At 38.6% G+C, this 13522-nt stretch overlaps 1 protein-coding gene across 1 annotated transcript in view; it reads right to left on the bottom strand.

Moving 5' to 3' along the window:
* Window positions 1-216: 216 nt before the first annotated feature.
* STX17 (syntaxin 17) overlaps window positions 217-13522 on the bottom strand; it is a 60893-nt gene continuing 47587 nt past the window's right edge. The window contains exons 5-8 of the mRNA XM_027039546.2: window positions 9982-10097; window positions 9851-9901; window positions 2137-2223; window positions 217-1394 (exon numbers count right to left, since the gene is read on the bottom strand). Coding sequence (XP_026895347.2) covers window positions 1155-1394; window positions 2137-2223; window positions 9851-9901; window positions 9982-10097 — 494 coding nt within the window. The 3' untranslated portion in view covers window positions 217-1154. The remainder of the gene's footprint in view (window positions 1395-2136; window positions 2224-9850; window positions 9902-9981; window positions 10098-13522) is intronic.

Here is a 13522-nt window from a genome sequence, read left to right on the forward strand (position 1 = left end):
AACAGAAGTGAGGTAGAAAGCCCTCCTCCAAGGGCCAGCTAGAAAGACTTAGGGTCAGAGAGTCCCTGTGTGGCAGGGACATCAGTCTCCTGAAATTGTAAGACGTCCCTAAGAAATGATCTGGTGTCCCCCTACCTTCTGCTTATTTATTTTTTTTACCTCAAACTCTAACAATGTTGGAAATATTTGGAGATTTCTCTTCCCTTTTTTTCTCTCTTTCACCTAGAGGTTACAAGTAAGGATGATTGGAAAGAAACAGAGATGGGAGACAGTACAAGAAAGCAGATTATGAGAAAAGTCCTCATTACACATGGGTAGAATTCACCCCACAAGTCAAAGAACTGTTCAAAATTACAAGGGAGGGAAGGCAGAGGCCACTGGATCTTTGAGGTGTTAAGAGACAGACTGACAGAGCAAGCTCAGTGACTGGCTTAATAGTCTCCTACCACTTGAGATTCTGTGTTCTTTATTTAAAGAGAGACAGAAAGAAGAGTTCAGAAAAGAAGCCAGTGTCACAAATTAAGTTACCTGAAAGAGAAGTTGCACCTCTCTTTCCATTTTCTGACACTATTAGTGTCCGTCACCAGAAAATACAGGTGACCAAACTGCAATAAGGTTCACCAAATGGACTCCACCATGTAGCTCACCTGTTCCCCCTCGTGAGATCCCGACTTCCTTATTTGATAAGAAAGGCTCCTAAACTCCCCATTCTTTTCTTTGTCAATGGGCCAAATAATCTCCTATGTTTGGGAGATAAACAAACATATTTATAAGATACTTAACCTTAGGGTCTCCAAGTCAGGGTTATAGAATAAACGAGTCTTCCATAACCCATCATGTCCATACACCTCAAGTCTTATCAGAGTTGTAAGCTCAATTTTCACATTTCCAGGCAGAAAATCTGCTCCTTGGCAGTCTTTAAACTTTACCCGACAACACTACACACCCTCATCCCAGGCTCCTCAATCTCTAACATCTCCATTAACACTCCAGCAAACAACAAAATATATCCACTTATCACAGTTCAATCCCACTTGAACATCTACAGCCACTATCTTGATATAATCATGTTCCAAAACTGACTGAGTGTCCAACAGCAGCAAAGGTCCTCATTAGGATAGACATGTTGGCGCCAATAAGACTGAAGTTGGGTTTTAACTGCATTTTTTGTCAGTTTGGCTGGGGAGATCTGGACAGCTGGAAGTGAGCTTCTCCATCATTTTCTGTTTCTTTCTTTGTATCAGTTTTCCACCTGTGAAGCCCAACACCCCACCACCAAGTGCAGCTGCAATTCCTGCCACTTTGAAGCCTGCAAGGAGGCCAATCGGACCCCCCACCACTCCTCCGATGAGTGCACCTGCCACAGGCAGAGCTGCCAGCTTGTATTTTGCAGCCTGTAAAAAAAAAAAAAAAAAAAAAAAAAAAAAATTCAATTTAGAAATTGAGTTGAGAATATCTGCCTGTGGTGATGTGCATTTTCCTCTCATTACTCCTGGCAATGCCTCTTTAACTCCTGGTACATAATTAACCCTAGAGATTGGGGAGTGGGGGGAAGTATTCCACAGGTACTACAATTGCTCCTGATCTCAGAACTCAGAGAGATGAGCTACAAAAAGTGGACTGCTACAAATTGATTTTACTTGCAAAACAATCAATCCACTAACTATCTAGCAGGCTTATTTCAACAGTTTCAGCTGCTATAGATACCCCCAAAGCTTTTATGCTGCACAGAGATTATTCCATGCTGTATACCTGGGGTTAAAAGCAATATTCTATGGAAAACAGACGGTCCCATTCTACCCGTACGGTCACATCCTTACACTTTTGCCCCTACCAGATTCTGGCAACCCTCTACTTCATTCCCTGCACTTCTGCAAATATGTCCTTATAACACCAAAATGCCTTCTAGTGGGGCTTTGGTTTATTCTCTGAAAAATTTCTCTCCCGACAGAATGAATCTTGAGAGTAAAATATTACAACAATCATTGATTTCTTGCACTACCTATGTGTCATTTGTTCCTTATTTCCTTAATTGCTGGTTCCCTCCACATTAAAGAGAGCAGATCAATTGGGTTAATACTGGAGATTCCTGGGAGCCAGAGTACCATTGATTTGTCAGCAGGAGCAGAATCTTACCTTCCCCAAGTTTTTGGTTCCCTCTTCAACATTCACAGCAGCTCTGTTGACATGGTCTTCAATGCTGTCAATCTTCTCCTGCTGAGACTAGATGCAAAGGAATTATGAGTGAGCAGTCCTGCTGGGGAGCAGCAGTCAGCCAATACACAGTACTTTAATTCCTGTAATCAGGGTCCCGTGTACTGCAGCCTTGCTGTCTGAATAGTGGTTCATTAATAGTGTCTGATAAACTATGCTGAAAGTACAAATTCACTTGTATTAAAAAAAAAAAAAAAAGGGCGACTTAATTATTAGGTAATAAAAGGGTGGCACCTTTATAGGAAAAAGGATCTCACACTAAAATCCATTCAAACATACAAACATATTATTCTCCAAATGAACTACTTTGTAAGAGAAGAAAAATCCAAATAAGCATTTACGTGTCATGTGGAGGTTGATGAAAAACAAAACAAAACAAAATGAAACAAAAAACCTTCCTCCTAAGTTACCTTTTTTGAAGATTCAAAGATTTAAAACAGGAAAATTTCCCTTAGGAGTAAAACATGCTTAGATCCAATGAAACAAATTATTACATTTTAGGAACGAGAAGACAATATGGTTTGATCTGTCATGAAATCTTTCCACTTGTGATATGCAGTAGGGGGCTGCGGATGAATTCACTGTCCCGAGTCTCACACCTGTACACTTTAATACATTTTAAAATCATGACAAGTTAAAATATTTCCGATCAAATATATTAATAAGGCATTCTATGAAACACGGCAGCACCTGCTCTGACACGGCAACCTTGTGACTCACGGAATCTCTGGGCACAAGGAATGATTTTTCCCTGAGAGGTGTGAAGCCCCACTACATTTCTCAGAAGTGGTTACTGAACTTCAGCTCAAACACCTCCAGTGACAGGAACTCATTACCTGCCACAGGAGCACATGCCCACTTTTAAAAAAGCTTTATTTAGACAATTCACCTACGATATGTGCCCATTTTAAGGGTATAGGATGATGAGTTCTGACGAATGTATAAACACCTGTAACCACCATCACATCAATATAGACTGTTCAGGTGCTTTTTCAATTCACTGAAAAGAAGAAGAGAATCCCTCTTTGATCCCAGGTAAATCCTACTTCTACAATGACTGTGAAATAATTCAACTTTAATCCTGAAGTATTTGCCTGCTTAACTTACACCGAATCAGATGTAACACTCTTCTAACTCCAATTGTCATTCAAGAACATGAAATGCAATCAGCTGATTTTTCCCCACAGTTGCTTCCTGTCAGCATTACTGACATTCCTTCCCTTCCCATACACCAAGTGGGTACCTTTTCACTGTCAGACCTTTCATGGTATCCCTTCATTCCTGTGTTCTCTACTGCTATCTTGACATCTCTAACACAATCCCTGAAAAAGTCCCTTATCAGTTTTCCTTTTCACATTTCTGTCGGACACAAGTACAGCAATGGTTCTCATGTGTTCAAGAGCATGCCTGCGTCGCCTGGAAGACTTCTGAAGGCACGGACTGATGGGGCCGCTCCCTGAGCTTCTGATTCAGTAGACTTCGAGTGAAGCCTGAGAATTTGCATTTCTCATGAGTGCTGCAAGTCCATGATTCTCACACTTTAAAACCCACTAATGTATGTTCATAACTGGTAAGGGCACAACCTTTGGCCAGATGTCCTGTGTTCAAATCACAGCACTGTGTGCCCATGGACAGATTACTCCAGCTATCCAAGGTGTCAATATTCTCATCTCTCAAGAAGGATAATGATATATACCCCATGGAGTTGAAGTGAGGATAAATGAGATAGTGACTGTGTGAGGAGAAAAATTTACAAAGTCATTCTCATCTTCTCAAGAAAGCTTAACTCCCATCTTTCTTTTCTAAAAAGCATATTAAACTCTTTTCTATGAAGCTTGAAAATTCTTGGGCATGAAAACCTTAGATCTCTCCTAGCCATTCATTCATTCAGTTTTTATTTTCCTCAGACAAAACTTTTTTAATGTTAGCTTTCTTCTTCCAACCCATAGAAGCATAAGTGCCACCATTCATAATATCCAACCTGTAGGGATTTCTGACACTGGATTTCTATCACTGTTTCTGTTTGGGACATCCTCAACACTTTCCATTCTTGCCTGAAAGTCTGGGCCAGCAGATAAATCACATGTGTGATCATCAACCTCCACATCCTGATGAGCTGATGGGGTAGAGGGAAAATAGCCAACATGTCTCCTTTCTCTCAGTCTCCAAATGATTCCATCAAGATGATGGAGCCTGCTAGGACTACTGTCATTTCTATACCCCAAGTGTGATCCCAAATCTTCAGGGAAACATTTTTTTAATGCTCCTTCCAACAAAGGTTGGACACTGCAGCTCTATGATTGTTTTCTTTTAAAATAAAGTAAAATTTAAAAATCAAAAATACTTTAAAAAAACTGGGGCACCTGGGTGGTTCAGTCAGTTAAGTGCCTGACTCTTGATTTAGGCTCAGGTCATGATCTCACGGTTTGTGGGATTGAGCTCTGCCTCTGGCTCTGTGCTAATGCTGCAGAGCCTGCTTGGGATTCTCTCTCTCCCTCTCTCTCCCTGACCCTCCCCTGCTTGAGTGCTCATGCACACTTTCTCTCTCTCCAAATAAGATAAAATTTAAAAAATTTTAAACATAATTTTAGTATTTTTTCACAAAAATATTTTGGTATAATTGGAGAAAAGACCACAAGACAGAACTAAGCGTGAGACCACTGATGCTCCCCTATCACTGCAATCGCCAGTACTCGATGAGGTCTGTCTGACCCTGGGGAGTAGCCCAAACCTGTGAGTACTTATTCACTACATCAGGAAGCTTGCTTAAATAGGGACATGGAGATAAGGCAGAGGGTGATCAGCAACTATCCTGGAATCAACAACTGTCCCTCAGTTGTACAGACCTGCCTCTCCCCTTTTCTTCTTAGTTTGAATCCCAAACTTCTCCTGTATCTTCAAATTCTGCTTCGTAAGTAAAGAGGACTCAATGACACCATCACAATTAGGCAGCAAATTAGTGTCAGTTGTCAATCACTGTCTATACACAATGCCAAACTAGATCCCATCAGAGCTGAATTTGGTCACTAGTCCACCATGCCCTTGGCTCTTTATGTTGGGCCAAACGATACAACTACACAACCTTACCCCAATACAGGAAATCAAGCTCCTAATAATGATGGCTTAGAAGTCTCCTCACCTCTACCTACCGACCTCCCCGTTTTGCTTCTGATTTGCTTATGTCTGCTTTCATCCGCCTGGGCCTCCCACATTTAACAATCTTGAAACTCCTTTCTTGACATTTTATACTTTGGCCCCTCATATAAGTTCTTGGCATTCCTTTAAAAGGAGTTAGACTCCTCTTTTTAAAGGTAAAGACATCTCAAAATACTCTGAGAATGTGTCTGTGGATTTCATTTTAAGAAACACTGAATTAGGTCTCCTTATTTACCTGAAAAAAATAACTGAATCTTAGTGAGCAGTTAGAGGAGCACTTAAGAGTCTTAAAAAAAAATGTGATTAAGTGAATATTTGTCACTTGTACACTCAGCATCCTCTATATCCACCAAATAGTAATACATTCAACAAATCCATCGCCAAATCTATTTACATCAATAAAAATGCCCTGCCTTGGACAGCCTTGCCAGTAGTTGTGCAGTTTTATTAATGTGCTAAAAGCTATGGGTTTAAGAAACTATTGTCAAAACTGTGGTTATTTTCCTTTATTCCTGACTCAATTCCAGGAATCTTTCAAGGCTAGCTCTAGTCTTAGATATTGGTTAATCCAGGGAACACTGAGCTATCCTGGTTCTGAATTCCAAAAGTATATAATCTATAATTCTTTTTTTTTTGTAGTCTATAATTCTTAACCATATGCAATAAATAATACACAGAAAAGCTCAGAAACATACAAAGACTACTATATACAGAAATTCAGGATTATATTGGCCTAGATAGAGTATGCAATAAACAGAGCAGAAGTAGCATGCTGATATCATGGGATTCAGCAATTAGGAAAGAGGTGGTGGCAAAAATGTAACTCTAAGGAAGGAGCCAAAGAGGGAATCATGTAAGCAAGGACAAAAGCAGGAATGCAGTTGGGGTCAGTAGAAGGGAAGGGGATATTACTTCAGTTAGTCCTCCCATCAATTTTACAAAACTCACTATTGTCAAACAACACCCTGAAGGCCAAACAGGTAATAAATCTGATTAATCTGATATAATTCATTACATCCCAGTTTTCATGCATCCAGAGTAAAAGCCATAGGGAATAAAGTAGAAGGTAGAGACAATATTGGACCAGCAGCAAGGGTGACATGCCATTGTGTGACAGGCCCAGAGTTCTTTAAATTTCCCTTGACAAGAACTAGGGCAAGTTCCACAGTTATAGGAACAGAAGGCACTTGAGCAATTAAATGCTAAAGAAAAATGAAGGGTGCTTAGTAGATACTAATTTATTATTGGAGCACACCTGGATTTCTCAATGGTTTTGTAGGTTCATTTTTCATTATGGTAAAAAAAAACGTATGTATGTGTGTGTATGTGTATACACACACACACACACAAACACACACACATATACATAATATATACTTATATATTATATGTTATATATAATATATATATGTATACATAAAGCTTACAATTTTAACCATTTTTAAGCGTGAAATTCAGTGGCATTTAGTACATTCACAATGTTGTGCAATTATCATGACTATCCTATAGGGTTTTTCTTTTTTTTAACTATTCTCTATTCTTCATTGAGCTTAGCACAGTACTATGCACATAGAAAGTGCTCCAAAAACACATAGTTTATTTGTCTAGATACTATCATGTCCATGTGATGATAATGAAAGGGATGTGGTCACTCTGCTTATGTTCCCAAGTCATTAGGTGCCTAAATGGAGCTTCTGTGAGTCCCTGACCATGTGGTCATGAGAACTCAACCACCCTGGGAAAAGTCATCAGGGGTTCTCCTTTGAGCTTGTGCCTAATAGCATTTTGTCCCATGTCCTCACACAGATTATTATAAATAGGACATTTGTATAGAACTATGGCTAAAGCCAAAGTCTTTCTACACGAACCTTCCTTGATTATGGGTTAGGAGCTTCTTACGTAACCTAATCGGATATATAACTGTTAAATGGCCACAAACTCTCAATTTTCCTTTCATGTGCCTATTCCACTGGAAGGGAAATATATTTGTCTGGAATGAGAAGACTTTGTACATGTTTAGTTTGTTTTTTAAATCAACTGTATTGAGGTATAATTTATATAATAACAGATTTTAATGTGTAGATACCAATGACTTTTGGCAAATGTATGTTTGTGTAACCATACATGTACAGATTTTAGAAACTGCATTAGATCAGATATTATGAGTTACAATTAATTCTGAAACAACAAATATTTTGGGATTCTTGTCGTATCATTACCTTTGATATGCAAGTATATCGATAGATTGTACAGATATCTAATCAAAAAACTTCAAGCATTTTGCTTCTTCTGATTTAGAAGCATCAAAAAAGGAAAATGCTTTAAACAATCTACTGACATTCAATTTGAGGCATTAGATGCCAAGAAAAAAATACAAAAACTAGAAAACAAGCAAAGGAAGGGACTAGCACTTAAAAAGCCCAGAAATCATATTCTAGAAGGAGCATATTAGAGAATCAAGAACTCTTAAAAGAAAAAAATATGATGAGGTGGGATAGGGTGAGGAAGGAGAGTATTGGTCTCAAGAAGATGAATAATTTTATATGGAAAAATTACCAAAGTTGTTCAGTCTATGGCTCCAAGAGGGCAAAAGTACCAGAGGGAAGTTATTATAGGGCAGAGCTTACACAGGGAAGAACTTCTAAGAGGTAGTCTTCAAATAGAATGGCTGAAATAGAAAGTATCCCCACACTGTAATTGTTCAAAAAAAGCAAAAAACCATCTATATGGGAAGCTGGGGCAAGAACAGAATTGGATTAGCTGACCTTGTAAATCCTTTCCAATTCCAGTTCTGAGACTGTGTAATCTAGGGACTTTTATCCTTAAAAAGCCAGGCATCAGGGAAACCATAACTCACAGATGTAAAACCCTCAAATCACAGTTTGATCAAAAACAAAGAACTAGGGGTGCCTGGGTGGCTAGTTGGTTAAGCATCCAACTCTTGATTTCAGTTCAAGTCATGATCTCATGGTTCATGGTTCGTGAGATAGAGTCCCACACAGGACTCTGCGTTGACAGCACTGTGCCTGCTTGAGATTCTCTCTCCCTCTGTGTCCCTCCCCTGTATGCATGCTCTCTCATTAAAAAACAAACAAACAAACAAACAAACAAAAAAAAACACTAAACCTAGACAAAAGCATAAGCAGACACTGGTTTGTTCCTCTGTGTGCACACAGACATATACACACATACTCATATAGCCAACCTTCCCATACTTCCTGGGAAGGAAAAATAAGAATAATTAGAAAAATAATGACAGAATCTATTGTCTTTCCCACCAAATCCACTTTATGTTCCCTGATCTGTGTTAACAATGTCACTGGCTACTCAATTATGCACAATAAAGCCTGATGTTTTGAGTCTTCCATCTTCCTTCAATTTCTGCTAAGCCTACCCCAGAAATACCTCTCAGCTGGCCTTTACCTTTATATTGTATTGCCATTGCTCTTGGTAAAACTCTTGCTATTGATCCTTAACTAGTCATCCGCCTATTATACCCCCCCTTCCTGAGGTCATTATTCACACTGCTAATGGTAATCTTAACCGTTAGCAGTGTGAACCTGCTTATCACTCTAACCTGCTTAAACATTTATATTTGCCAGGGGAGAGGGGAAAATGGGCAAAGGGCATTGAGGAGGGCACTTGTTGGGATGAGCACTGGGTGTTGTATGGAAGCGATGAATCACGGGAATCTACCCCCAAAACCAAGAGCACACTGTATACATTGTATGTTAGCCAACTTGACAGTAAATTGTATTTAAAAATTTTTTTTAATATTGGCTCCTTAATGCCTACAAATTAAAGTTAAAATTCTTTGGTGTGGCCCGCAAAACCATCTCAATCTGGCTCTCACACTCCCTGCTTTGCTTGCCCATAGTATCTCATCCTTTGGTTTTATTGCAATCCTGGTCATTCTTGAAAGGCCACACACTCCTCTATTCCATGTCTTCAGCTGTTTTCAAAGGCACCCCTCCCCACTCCCATCTATGGACATTGTACTCAATTTTCAAGGCTCAAGCAAATGCTACCTATCTTGTGAAGATATCCTTAATACTTCTACCTCACAACCCCTGCCTCCCTCCCTTGGAATTAAATGCTTCTCTTAGAGCTGATAACACTTTCCTTCAATCTCATTTTTGCACTTAACAATCATGTTTGAAATTTCAGTTTTTGGGGTCCAAGCTTATCTCCACCCACTGTAAATCCTTGAAAGCAGAGAACAGGTTTCATCTATTTCTATAGCTAACCTTGTCAGACCCCTGGTGCCAAGGATCTAACACAATACCTTCTATATAACAAATCTCTGACAAATGCTTATTAAATTGATTTGGAAGCTGAGGACTGTTAGACTTTTACCCAGGGCTCAATACCAGTCTTGAAAATTGTAACTTCTATTAAAATTCTAATAAAAAGCCTAGTAATTGATAAAAAGCCTCTTATACTAATCTAACATTTCTAAGACAAAAACTATTATACTTACATTCACTAGGAGAGAGAAATCAGTGACCAGTTGGCTAAGTTCAATTAAGTCCTTAAAAAGAGAGAGAGAAAAAAAAAGTTACTTATTTTTATGCCTCACAGCTACCAAAATGAAAATAATTTTTTACATACCGCTTCTAAGCTTTCCCATGATTCTGCAGCATTTTGATCTCGAGGAATTTCAGGCAACGCATATACCTGAGTCATATTCTGAGGATCATCTTCAGCCTCAGCAGTATGAAATGTTCCTGAATGAACATAGCCTCATGTTTAGGGTTTATGTGCTTTGTTAGAAAGTGGATAGCATAAATCAATTTCATAAAACAATTTCCATGTAAAATGCTAACTGAATTCAGACTAAAAGTAAATTGATTGTTCTATAAAAATAGATTTATCTATGGCAGATTGTTCAAAAGTTAACTTTTTTCTTTAATTGTTCTACAAAATCACCTCGAAAAAAAATGGCTACAACAAATGCCATCTACCCAATCTGAATAATTAGAGCTAGATGTGGAAGAAGCACTGAAGAAGAACTATTCTATTTGGCCAACATTCCACACAGAGATACTCAGTAGAAATAGGTTTCACATTTTCAATGCTAAATCATTAACCCTTTCTTTGGGTATTTTAGTAATAAATACCAGATTCATAAGGTGTTAAAAGTAGGAAAGCGATGTGTTTTTTTGCAATGAAAATCATTTTGGGTAACAAATTTGTCATCAAATGAACACCACGTGGATCTTTTCATACATATTGTCTATCCTTCTCTTCATTTTTCTAGGCCATGTCCTAGAAAGACATTGCTTTTGTCTTTTCTGAGTCTTAAAAAGTCACCAGGGCACTTGGGTAGCTCAACTGCTTAAGCAACTGACTCTTGGTTTCAGCTGGGTCATGATCTCACATTCGTTGAGTTCAAGCCCCACATCAGGCTCCATGCTAACAGCATGGAGATTTCTTTTTCCCTCTCTCTCTGCCCTTCCCCAGCTTTCTCTCTCTCTTTTCCTTCTCTCTCTCTCTCTCTCTCTCTCTCTCTCTCTCTCTCTCTCTCAAAAAATAAACATAAAAAGTCATCGACCCACTAAGGCCTTCCTCATTAAAACTGCTATGATGATGAATTAATTTACACTCCAAACTCTACCATCAAGTCTTTATTTCCTTGTATTGGTTTTACCAATCATTCATGCATTAAACTGATACGTACAGAATGTCTACTAAATGCCAATCAGTGTGCTAGGGTACTACAGACACAATGGTAAACCATAAAAACAGTTCCAGGGAGTCAACATAGTATAATGGTTAAGAGCATGGACCTAGTCAAAAAGACCTAGTTTAGAATCCAGGTTTGGCTATTTATTAGCTCTTTGACTCATTTTCCTCATTTTAATTTTTTTTTAATTTATATATTTTTGAGAGACAGAGCCTGCATGTGCATGCATGCAGGGGAGGGGCAGAGAGAGAGGGAAAGAGAGAATCCCAAGCAGGCTCCACACTGTCAGCATGGACCCCAACGTAGGGCCTGAACCCACAAACCATGAGATCATAACCTGAGCCTAAATCAAGAGTCGGACGCTTAACTGATTGAGCCACCCAGGAGCCCCTCCTCATTTTTAAAATGAGGTGAATGAAAGGGGTGCCTGGCTGGCTCAGTTCAAGAGCATGCGACTCTTCATCTTGGAGTTGTGAGTTTGAGCCCCACGCTGGGTATAGAGGTTACTTAAATGAATAAATAAAAACTTCAAAATATTAAACAATAAAAATAAAAATAAGGTGATAGATATTTACTTTGCACTGCGCCTGGCTTAAATATTCAGTACAGATGGGTTAATAAATAGTTACTACTAAAATAAATAGCCATTGCTACTACTGCTATTATTAATGGAGCTTACCATATTATGTACAATACAGACATGTTAACAGGCAAGTTCAGTATAGTCTGATAAGACCTATGGTACGAGTAAATATGGAATGCTATGTGAGCACAAAAGAGAGGTACTTAACCTAGACTTAGGGAGGGGAGACTAGTTGGAGGTTTTGAAGCTGAAGGCTGAGGATGAACAGAAATGACATAGGTGAACCCAGGCAAAGGTGGAGGGAGAAGCAGAGACTATTCAGGTCAGGGAGAATAATATGTGCATAGGTTTGGGAACTGAAAAGAATTCAACTGAAGGGCAGACTATTAAGGAGAAAAGCAAAGGATGAGGAAAAAAATCTAAGGTGACATTATTCATGGCATTATAAATTATGTTAAAGAATTTTGTTTATCTCATAAGATCAATATGGAACTATTAAAAGGAGTTAGAGACTACTGGGAAGCTGGAGGATGCCATAATCAGATTTCAGACTTAGAAAGCGAACCATAGCTATAGCGTGAAGAATAGATTAAGGATGAAGTTGAAAGGTAAAAAAAATTAGAGAGCAGAAAAACCAATTGGGAGACTTTGCAGTAAGTCCAGTGCAAAATGATGATGCTCTAGGACAGTGGCAGTGGAAATGGAAAGAAGAGATCTGAAGGTCTAATTTCCTTTTGTCCCCCTTACTTCAAGCTCAAAATACCTACCACTTTAATGTTATCTGACCACCTACTGTGTTGGGTACCAGAGATAAAAAAGTAATACAAAGTAGATGCTCTTAAGGAACATATTCTAGAAGAGTTACACATACAAAGAGATAATCCTAAAACAATAAAAGAGTACAATGGCATTTAGATAGAGGGATATAGATACATACAGTATTTTGAGAGTTCCAAGTCTGGGATGGCATCTGACCCAGCTTGGTGTGGGTGTGCAGTTTATGAAATAGCTTCCTAAAAAAGGTGATCTTACAAGACAAAGAAAAAAGGTCTTCAAAAGAACAAACAATATAGCTTAACATAAAAATCAGCAGGTTGGTCTTGCCAAAGGATAAAGCAGAAGGCACAGAGTTACAAACACAGAACATTAAGTAGATGTTTAGGAGGGGGCTTGCAGGCCAGTTAAAGGCTTTGGACTTTATCTGACAGACAGTGGAGAGCTACTGAAGTGTTATAAGCAAGGACATGACATAGTGACACGTGATACCTGATCCACTCCTAAAAGTCATTATAACTCTTTAAATTCACCTTCTCGATTTCTTTTTTCATCTTAGTCAATAATTGATGGCATGTTATAAAACAGCATTACTATTTTACTTTTGAAACTTATGAATGTTTTACCTCTTGAGGAAAATAATCTGAATTGTTTAGGAAGGGCATAGTAGTTGATTAAAAAATATTTTGTAGGCTTATCAGAATTGACAGTGTTCTTTAAAAAAAATTTTTTTTTAAATGTTTGTTTATTTTTGAGACAGAGACAGAGTGTGAACAGGGGAGGGGCAGAGACAGAGGAAGACACAGAATCGAAACAGGCTCCAGGCTCCGAGCTATCAGCACAGAGCCTGACGCGGGGCTCGAACCCATGAACTGTGAGATCATGACCTGAGCCGAAGTCGGACACTTAACCGACTGAGCCACCCAGGCGCCCCACAGTGTTCTTTTAATTTTGAATTTTAACTTCTCTGAATACATTTCCTTATCTTACAGGAAGAGCAAAAACATCAGATACGGAGTAGATTTTACATTACAACATTATGACAAGTATCCAATATTTTAAAAGCTCTCTGATTTTTACAAATGTTTAAAAGAGTTACTTACCCTATG

This window comes from Acinonyx jubatus, chromosome D4, assembly GCF_027475565.1.
Source record: "Acinonyx jubatus isolate Ajub_Pintada_27869175 chromosome D4, VMU_Ajub_asm_v1.0, whole genome shotgun sequence".
Classification (NCBI taxonomy): Eukaryota; Metazoa; Chordata; class Mammalia; order Carnivora; family Felidae; genus Acinonyx; species Acinonyx jubatus.